The 10,738-nt window shown below is 39.7% G+C and overlaps 1 protein-coding gene across 1 annotated transcript; it reads right to left on the reverse strand.

The window, feature by feature from the left end:
- Positions 1-1,428: 1,428 nt before the first annotated feature.
- LOC143869783 (uncharacterized) lies at positions 1,429-2,352 on the reverse strand. Its single transcript, XM_077376341.1, has one exon. It carries the CDS (start codon positions 2,350-2,352, stop codon positions 1,429-1,431), a length of 924 nt encoding a protein of 307 aa, XP_077232456.1.
- Positions 2,353-10,738: the final 8,386 nt, after the last annotated feature.

Raw genomic sequence — 10,738 nt, forward strand, 5'->3', positions numbered from 1 at the left:
AAGTGAATCTAGAGTAGTCATCGACTACAACTAGCACATATGTTCTACCACTTAAACTACTTGTTTTCATAGGCCCAAATAGGTCCATATGAAGGAGTTGTAAGGGGTAAGTGGTAGAGATCATGTTCTTAGGGGCAAATGAACTCTTTAGTTGTTTACATAATTGACAAGCTCTACATGTGTGATCTTTATCAAATCTTATTTTAGGTAAACCTCTAACTACATCTTTTGAGGAAGGGTTGATATGAGATCCATTCCAGCATGCCCTAGCCTTCTATGCCACAACCAAGAGTCTTCATTAAGTGCAGTTAGACATGTTACATTTTGTAGTCTTAATTTATCTAGCCCAACTGTGTAAACATTACCATTTCTATATGCATTGAATTGTATAGTTCCATCTACCTCATTTCTAACTATGCATTTGTCAGGCTTAAATATTACTTCATACCCATTATCACATAGCTGACTGAAGGTCATGAGGTTAAGTGAAAGACCATCAACATAGAGGACATTATGAATGGGGGAGGTAGAGTTACCTATGGTGCCTTCACCAATAACTTTTCCTTGGCGGTCATCTCCAAAGGTGACACTACCACCATCCTTGATAGAGAGGGATACAAATTGGGTAAGATCTCCAGTCATGTGCCTTGAGCATCCACTATCAAGGTACCATGTGTCCTTCTTGTTGAGGCTTCTAAGGCATAACTACATTATGAATAGATAAATTAGAATTCTTAGGTACCCAGACTTTTATGAACTTGTTATGTCTAAGGTTATTGATTTTATCTTTCATTTTCAAGTTCAAGTTATCTTGTTTAGCATACTTGCAAGCAAACTTGTAATGTCAGTCTAGTCCACAATAAAAGCAAGACTTGGTTCCACTAGAAGATCCTTTCACAAAGTTATGCTTGTAGTTGCTCATTTTAGTGTCCCATTTATATCCAAGTCCAACTTTATCATGTGACCATCTATGAATGTTTACTATTCTATCCAATTTAAGTGAATCATTCTCAAATCTCTCAAATAGTTTCTTTAAGTCATTATATTTGAGAGATAATTCATAATTTTCATGTTTTAACTTGTTGTTTTCAATGGATAGTTCTTGTCCATTCTCATTCAATTTTTCAATAACAACATTCAACTCATCAATCTCAATGCTAAACTTCTCATTCTCTTCATTTAAGTATTCATGATCCTTTGTTAGCCATCCAAATTCCTTAGTCAAACTAGCTAATGAGTTCTTAAGAGTTATGTTCTTAGCTAGTTCACTTTCTAATTGAGCATGCAATTTTTGAAATGCTTCAAATAATTCATCAAATGTAAAATCAACACGTAAAGTACTTACCTCTTGATCAGTGTCATTTGAAGCCAGGAAGCATACATTTCTTCCTATCAAGCAATCTTCTCCCTCATTTGGTGCGAACTCGCTTACATCAATCTCTCATTTGAGGTGGTGGTGTTGTTGAGTGGACACTCCGGTCTAATATGCCCCACCTTCTTGCATTTGAAGTACCGAGGTTGGTCTTCAAACTCCTCCTCCTTCTTTCCTTGAGGTGCGGCTCTTCTATTGTTCATGTTTCCCATGTTTCTTCTTAGGAACTTGGAGAAATTCATCGTCATAAGAGCAATTTCATTCTCAAGATTTTCTCCTTCCACTTCATCTTTACCTGCATCACAAACCAAAGCAACACCTTTTCCTTTTTCCATTTTATCTTCTAATTGTGGTTCTTTGGTTTTGAACATCATTTCATGGGTTGTCAAAGATCCAATTAGTTCTTCTGAGCTAAGTCTATTTAGGTCTTTGGCTTCTATGATTGCGGCGGTTCTGGATTCCCATGATTTAGGCAAAGATCTAAGAATTTTAGATACAAGTTCTTTGTTTGAGAATTGCTTCTCAAGTACTTTTAGTCCATTTGTTATATTTGTGAATCTAGTATACATATCGGTGATTGTTTCATTGGGTTCCATTTGAAATAGTTCATGTTGCCTAAACAGGTGATTCATTTTAGATTCTCTTACTTGACTTCTACCTTCATGGGTTACTTCTAGAATATCCGGAATTTCCTTTGCCGAAGTTAAATTAGCTACCCTATTAAATTCTTCTGGTGATAAGGCACATATTAGCGCATTCATAGCTTTGGCATTGTAGTTTGAGGCTTGTTGTTCTTGCTCGGCCCATTCATCTAGATTTTTGGTAGGTAGTGTGTAACCATTTTGAATGGCTCTCCAAATTTGAAAGTCTTGAGTTAAAAAGATTTTCATATTAGCTTTCCAATACCCATAATTTGATCCATTAAAATAGGGTGGTCTAGTGGTTGATTGTCCTTCTAGATGTTGGGGAAAGATTGCCATATTTAGGGATCTTTACTCTAGACCTGTTAAGGATTATCTTAGAGACAAGGCTTTGATACCAATTAAAATATAGTCTAGGGCAACCAAGAGGGGGGTGAATTGGTTGGTGATTAAATTTTTTAGCTTTGATTAAAGGTTTTAACCTAATCCACTTGTTATCTTCCTTACAATGTTAGCACAATGAATATAAAAATAATAACATTAAAAAAAACAACCACAAGAAGGAAGTAAGCAAGGGAGAAATGAGAAAATTACACACCGATTTTTAAGTGGTTCGGCCCCTTCAAAACAAGGGTCCTACGTCCACTCTTCTCAAGGTTGTACTTGAGGGATTCCACTAATTGAAGCTCATACCACGCTCGGCTCCAAGGCTCCTTACAAATCTTCCAAAGGATTTAAGTACAATACCCTTTCCACTTTACAATGATTGAATGAAGAAGAAGGATTGCTTTGCCTCCCTTTGGGGCTTGATTGCACACTTAAAAATCTCACAATAACTCTCTCAAATAATTACAAGTAAAAGAATCCATATCCAAACTCAAATGAACAAACACAAGTCAAGGCACAAGTTTGGAAGAGAAATTTTTAGCCTAAAGATGAGAGCAAGGTATTAATGGAGGCTCTTGAGGGTTGGTAGATCATCAAAAGTCATTAATGTTCAAGGGAAATATGTATATATAGACCCAACACTTCACACTAGCTGTTAGGGGCATTTTTATAATAAACTGGTCAAGAAAAAGTCAAGCCGTTCGAGCTCTAACGACTACTTTGCCAGACGGGGGCTATCGACCGGGGTGAGGCGGTCGCCCGCCCTTATCAGGCAACCTTTTTATTTTCAAATTTAAGGTCGCGCGATCGATTGGGGGATCCGTGGTCGCCCGCCAAGGGCAATCTGTCCATTTTTTATTTTTCATCAAAAAATGTTGCGCGGTCGACTGGACCCATTGCGGTCGCCCTTTAGGGGTTCCCTATCCATTTTTATTTTTCAAAAAAACTTTACTCGCGGTCGGCCAGAACAGTAGCGGTCGACTGCCAAGACCTTGTTGGATGGTTTCAATAATTCCAGGAGCCCATCTGCGGTCGCCTGCGATGCCTCAGTCGACCGGCCCGTTAAAATCCGATAGATTTGAAATTTCAATATCTATCGCGTGGTCGCCCGTGGTGCCTCGGTCGACCGGCCCTGTCTTGAAATTCTTACTTTTCCTATTTTGAGTATAGGGCTTTGGGCCATGGTCTTGTCCTACTTAGTCTATTATATTTGGGGATTTTAGACTTGTGTTAAGTTCCTTGACTTGAGTTCAATCAAAAGAGAAGGATTTACATACTGTCTAAATTTGAGCTCTTCCTTTACTCTTCTTCTCGTATGGCCTCCAGAAGTCTTCCTTTGAATGCACATTTGCTTGGGATACTTGAAACTGAGCTCTTCCTTGGTTGCTCCTTCAAGAGGTGATTGATCCATGTATGCTCGAGTGCTCTTTGGCTTTAAGTTGTTTCTCCTCAAGCTTTGCCATGTATGATGATGTGCTAACTTGGATTGACCTGTGAATAACCTGTCTATAGCACAACACTCAAAGGCAACTTATTAGTCATTAATGTTTAATCAATTTAGGTTTGTTAATCATCAAAACAAGGGATTAGTTGAGCCCTTGGGCTTACATTCCTCATGGAAACAGGATACATCCGGATTACTACTCAGCACTTCTTTCACACATCCCTTCGGATGCCCAGCCTTCGGATTTCTCAGAAGCATAGAAGCTCTACCGACTCTCTGTTATCTTCGTCAAGGCTCAGATCTACTGGTCAAGGGATTGCTTCATACAGGAGACTTCAAGTTTTCTTTCCTTTTTTGCAAGTTTTGTGAAAATACTACTTAAAGTCAGGCTAGCACAGCCCTTTTGTACAAATTGTAAAAGTTGATCAGACATATGAATAAAATAAGATCATTCCCTGAAAAATCTTGTTTGAAATCTAAATTGTCTGTATAATTATTTCTCCTTGCATGAAAAAGTTTTAAAACTAGTGTATATTCCCATTTGCAGGTAGAAAGTTCGTATACTTGAAACCATTACATCTAGGAAAGAAAAAACCTGGTACCGAACCGATTCTCATTTAGTGAGAACCTCAGAACTATCTAGTTCTTTAGTTCCTACTCACTCAGTAGAAATTTCAGAGCCATCTAGTCCTACAACCCCTCTTGCCATCATGGCAGAACCTACGGACTAGTCCCATGTTACCCAAGAGCTACAACAAGCAGTAGTTCAACTTAGTCAGAGTCTCCGCCAACTCTCATAAGAGAATGCCGCATTGAGATCACATCCTCAGGTTACTACCAACTCCACCAACTAGTCAGTCTATAGCTCAACCACCGGATCCATTCCTAGGAGAGCAGTATGTAGATGAGAACCATCCCTTTGCTCAAATTCTGAAGCAGTGGGAAGATAAGTTTGCCAAGGTTAGTCAAGACCTCAAAGTTATCAAGGTTCAGGGGTCGTCATGACTCTTTCCGGGACATCTCTTTGTTCCCAGATGTACAGCTCCCGGCTAGCTTCAAATGGCCTGACATTAGTAAATACGATGGAACTGGTTGTCCTCGTAATCACCTGGCAGTATTCGAAAGTATGCTGCGATCACAGGGTCTGCCCCCAGATCAGCTGACCCTCATCTTTCAGATATCTCTAAAAGGCGTGGCACAGAAATGGCTTCTGAGTTTGCGTGAATTGCCGACTATGGGTTCAGAACGCATTATGAATGAATTCATCAAGATATTGCGGCATGGTGATGCTTCAGATTGACTGGCAGATGGAGGCGGATTCGATCCAACCAAAAAGGGACGAACTTGCTGATGTTGCTGATGTTATTGTGCTTCATATAGTGAGGCAAATCAGATTACACTCCTTTGGGAATTCACTTTGAGGCCAGCATAGTTCCCCTTGTGCCGTTGCACAAAGTTGCCCATAATTCACCCTCAATTTGACAAGATGGTGTTATAGGGATTCCCTTATTCAAATAAGGTAAGTGGGAGAATCTCTATGATCCAAGATGCCAAATTGGGTTTCATGGACGGTGTATTTTTATTTTCATGGTTTGATGGTTTGTTTTTCATGTGATGGATGGCATTGTTTGTTTGTTTTCTTTTCATGTGATGGATGGCATGGTTTAGTTTGCGATGTATGTTTTTCTTTTATGCAATGGATGACTAATCAAACATACACAATGATGACTGTAACTCCCACATTAAATAAGCCTCTTAAAAATATTAAGTTGATAAATGGGGTTAGGTCGAAAGGACAAGATCTCGTGGCCTTCTATAGCCATCTAACTGTTGGCTAGTTTTGAAAATAGGACGGTCACATGCCAAAGCAGAAGCTGATCTTATTTCTTGACTAGAGTAAACCGTTAGATTCCTACAAGGATAAGAAGAATTTGCAAAGGGTGTAACTTAACCAAGCAAAGGGTATTGACGCCCAAAGGATATACATACTACAATGCTTGAAGGTCGAGCATAAATTGGATCTCATAGGATTAGATGAATCCACTTATTCAAAGTTGTTGAGTAAGTTTTCGATGCTCATTGGAGAAATTATACATTTCTCTTGATTCACGAGGTTGAGGGACTCGTGAATGAGACGTGCAATGGGTGGTTCCATCGTAGATCAAAATCTCAGATCCAATGGACATGTCATGAAATTAACTAAAATGGTAGTTTTAGTAATTATGCCTCTTTCCTTTGCGCGTAGATACCATGGCTTCATTTAACCCATTAGCTAAGATCCTAGAAGAAAATAAGAAAAGTGCCTTCCTAGCAGAGGGTAATGGACCCTCAGCTCCTAAGCCGAAAGGTAAAGGAAAGAGAAGAGCAAAAGTCCAAGGCTCTAAGAAGAACAAGCCAATGGTAAAGATATAGAGAACTTTAAAAAGAAGAAGTCAACCAAGGCCAACGACGGATGCTTCGATTGTGAAAAACTTGGACATTGGAAGTGGAACTGCAGGAGCTATCTAGCTGCCAAGCAGGGCAACAAGCCTACCTTAGGCATGTTGCAAGTGTTTGTTGCTGAAACTAATATGATTGGTCCTGTATTTTCTTGGTGTGTTGACACAGGTGCGACCTCACACATCTGCAATATGTTGCAGGCGTTCAGAAAAATCAAAAGGTTGACTGAAGGCGAGCTCACCCTGCGGTTGGAACTGAAGCAACAGTTGCTGTCCAAGCTGTAGGAGATTATATTTTGACATTCTCAGGCGGTTATCTAATATTAAAGGATTGTCTCTATGTACCTTCAATAAGAAGGAATTTAATTTTAGTTTCAAAATTATTTGATGATGGATATTCTACTAGTTTTAATAAAAGTTCTGTTTTTATTAAAAAGAAAAATTCCTCAATTGTGGAAGGTACAATGAGTCATGTCCTATACTTAATAAACGCCTTAGAGAATTGGAGCAATGTTGAGAATATTCCGAGTATTGATGTTCCAAACCTCAAAGGGCAAGCGACACAATAATTCCAACACATCTTTAGCATATTCGATTAGGTCATATTGGCCTAGAGCGGATCACAACGTTAGTGAAAGATGGTCCATTGGATTCAATCCAAGTGGAACCCTTTCCAACTTGTGAGCCATGTCTCCAAGGCAAAATGACTAAAATTTCCTTCAAGCGCAAGAGTGGACGAAGCGAAAGTATATTGGAATTGATACATACGGATGCATGTGGTCCTCTTTCTCATCCTGCGAGAAGAGGGTTTGTCTACTTCGTGACTTTCGCAGATGACCATTCAAGGTACGACTACCTGTACCTAATGCGACGTAAGTCTGAGACCTTTGAAAAGTTCAAAGAGTTCAAGAATATAGTAGAAAACCAGCTAAACAAGAAGATTAAGACACTTCTCTCCGATAGGGGAGGAGAGTACCTCTCGGATGAGTTTAAGGACTACTTAAAAGAAAACAGAATAGTTTCTCAATGGACTTCACCTGCAACACCAGAGTTAAACGGTGTATCATAGAGGAGAAATCGAACACTATTAGACATGGTTCTATATATGATGAGCTTTGCACAGACACCTTTGTTTCTATGGGGATATGCCCTAGAAACGGCGCTCTACATCCTTAATCGAGTACCAACTAAATCAGTACCAAGGACTCCATATGAGATATGGACGGGCAGAAAACCCGCATTGAATTATATGAGGATATGGGGTTGTTCTGCCCATGTTAAAAAGATAGGTGTTGGAAAGTTGAAGGCACAAACCAATAGGTGTCTCTTTATTGGATATCCTAGAGAAACAAAGGGTTATATGTTTTATAACCCTGGTGAGCAAAACTGTTTTGTGAGTTGAAATGCCGCATTCTTAGAAGAAGAGTTCATTCAAGATGCGAGCGGAAAGAATATGATTGCCTTTGAAGAGCAACCTGAAAATCCAATAGAGAGATATAAAAAATTTGAGCAAGTAGCCACTAAACCTTTTCTAACACTCTACGTAGTAGTAGGGAGGTCAGACAACCCGATAGACTTGTCTACTTGGGTGAAGTAAATACAGAAGATACAGATCTCCTTAACTACAAAGAGGCGATGTTAGACATCGATGCGAGAAAATGGATGGACGCTATGAAATCTGAAATGGACGCTATGTATTACTCTCGTTGATCCACCTGAGGGTATTAAACCCATTGGATGCAAATGGATCTTCAAGAGGAAGAAGGGCCCTGATGGAAAGGTGGAGACCTATAAGGCTAGGCTAGTAGCGAAGGGATATAGTCAAAAGGCTGGTATTGAGTATGTGGAAACCTTCTCACCAGTAGCTATGCTAAAGTCCATTAGAATTTTACTAGCTATCTCTGCACATTATGATTACGAAATTTTGCAGATGGACGTCAAAACCGCCTTCTTGAATGGAAACATTCAGGAAGATATTTATATGGTACAGCCGGAGGGTTTTGAGGCTGCTGAAGAGGGTAATCAAAAGGTGTGCAACTTGAGAGATCCATTTATAGATTGAAGCAAGCTTCCCGTAGTTCGAACCTTCGTTTTGATCAAGCAGTCAAAGAGTTTGGCTACTGTCAAAACATAGACGAGGTTTGTGCTTACATGAAGGACAGTGGGAGCGCGATTACATTCTTGGTTCTTTATGTAGATGACATTCTAATAATTAGGAATGATGTAGGAATGCTGTCAAGTATAAAGTTGTGGCTTTCAAGCACATTTGTTATGAAAGATCTGGGAGAAGCTTCATACATTCTAGGACTTAAATTGTTTAGGGACCGTAAGAATAGGAAGCTTGGGCTATTACAAGAAACTTACATAGATAAGATATTGGCAAGGGACAAAATGACAGATTCTAAGAAGGGATTAGTTCCTTTCAGGCATGGAATTAGATTATCCAAGAAGATGTTTCCCACACTTAAGGATAAGCATGTTATGAACAACATTCCCTACGCTTCGGCTGTGGGAAGCCTTATGTATGCTATGTTATGTACAAGGCCAGATATCTGTCACTCTGTAAGTGTGGTTAGCAAATATCAGTCGGACCCACGTCTAGAGCATTAGACAACAGTTAAACATATTTTCAAGTATCTTAGGAGAACTAAATATTATTGTTTATTTTACAGTGCAGACGAGTTGGTCGTTTCTGATTTTACCGACGTAGATTTTCAGTCTGACATTGATGACATGAAATCATCAAATGGTTTTGTGTTCACCTTAGCAAATGGGGCAGTGTCATGGAGAAGTTGCAAGCAAGACACTATGACAAATTCCACGACTGAGGCTGAGTACATCGCTGCGAGTGAAGCAGCGAAAGAGGCAGTATGGCTACGAAAGTTTCGGGACGACCTTGGAGTCGTGCCCTCTGTTGAGAGACCCATTACGATGTACTGTGATAATAGCGGAGCGATTGCTCAAGCAAAGGAACCGAGGTCTCATCAAAAGTCCAAGCATATGCTTCAAAAGTATCATGTGATACAGGAGATCATTGAAAGAAGGGATGTCGCTATTGCAAAGGTTGCCTTAGTGGTTAATGTGGCAGACCCTTTTACCAAACCCCTTAGTCAAAAGGTGCTTGACCGGCATGTTGAGGGCATGGGTCTAAGATATATGCATAACTGGTTTTGAGGGCAAGTGGGAGACTGTTAGAGTATGTACCCTAAAACCCAGTATATTTCCCATGTTAATCAATAAAAGTTTCTTTTCATGACAATTAATGGGTAACTAAAAGTTAAATATGTGTGACATACTACTTGTTATTGACACGTATTTGTCCTTAGGTAGCAAAGTAGGAAACTCATGCCCATGGATTCACAGATCCTAGGGAGCAAGGAGATATGGGATTCCGATTCTTTGCAGACCTTAATAGTTCCTAGTTGGGGTTGAGGTTGGACACCTCCTCCTGTATACAACTAGCATCTATCTTGCCGACATGCACGTGATGTGGAGTGACTTATCTCAATCACTTGGGTAGTTGACCCAAAGCAAGATAGAATGGGTACGACAATGAGATTGCATACTAAACGGGATAACATTAGAATAGCTTGTGGACAGGAGATAGTTGAGCTATTCTACCAGATAGGACCCTTTACATGTCCTTTAACCTGAGGGGTCATATTGGTCTGTTGGTGAGTCTCTTATTCTTGGTCTATCTAACCGTGATTCTCTTGGAGTCACTAGAGGGTAGTACTGGAATGTTGGACAAACCTTCGAGGTCAATAGTGATACCCAACATGAAATTCTCCATCTATTTCATAGGATAACATGTACGGTTTTAGACAGAGCAGTAGGCCTAGAAAAATACCTGGCCAGGTGGATTTGATAAAATGTTTATCAAAATGATTTCACAAAATAAGTTTTGAAATATTTTCCGCAAATGCATTTACGGGCCGACACTGCTTGACTGAAAGGTATACCGTGAGTGAGCCCAGGGGGTAGTTGATGTCCACCCCCCGTAGGACTCAACTCAGTAGATGTGGACTTGGAGAAAGGACTTGCACATTTGATGTGATTAGGTGTATGATGATTTGACAGTTATCTTCAGGGTTACGTCTCGATGGAGGGCACTGACTCAATAGGATTGTAGCATTTGCTACGGAGCAATAATCACAGTGGGGTCCACTTGTGGGTTCTGCTGGATCTACGGTTGAATCTGTGCTACGATCCTACGCACTACTCGATTGACCTATTATTATCTATTAGATAGAGGCCCCGCATTTATTTGGTTGCTTACACGAACTAGTTTCGTGGCATTGGATGCATTGAAATGATATATACAATGTATATAGTGTATATGCACTATGGGATACATTGGAAATACTAAAATGGTTAAGTATAAAACATAAGTGTATTTTGAGAATTATAGAAAAATATGGATGGAGCTTTTTATCCCATTGGAAGGGAGGAAATA

The sequence above is a fragment of the Tasmannia lanceolata genome, unplaced genomic scaffold (assembly GCF_043159265.1).
Source record: "Tasmannia lanceolata isolate RefF3 unplaced genomic scaffold, GAP_Taslan_0.1 ptg000003l, whole genome shotgun sequence".
Classification (NCBI taxonomy): Eukaryota; Viridiplantae; Streptophyta; class Magnoliopsida; order Canellales; family Winteraceae; genus Tasmannia; species Tasmannia lanceolata.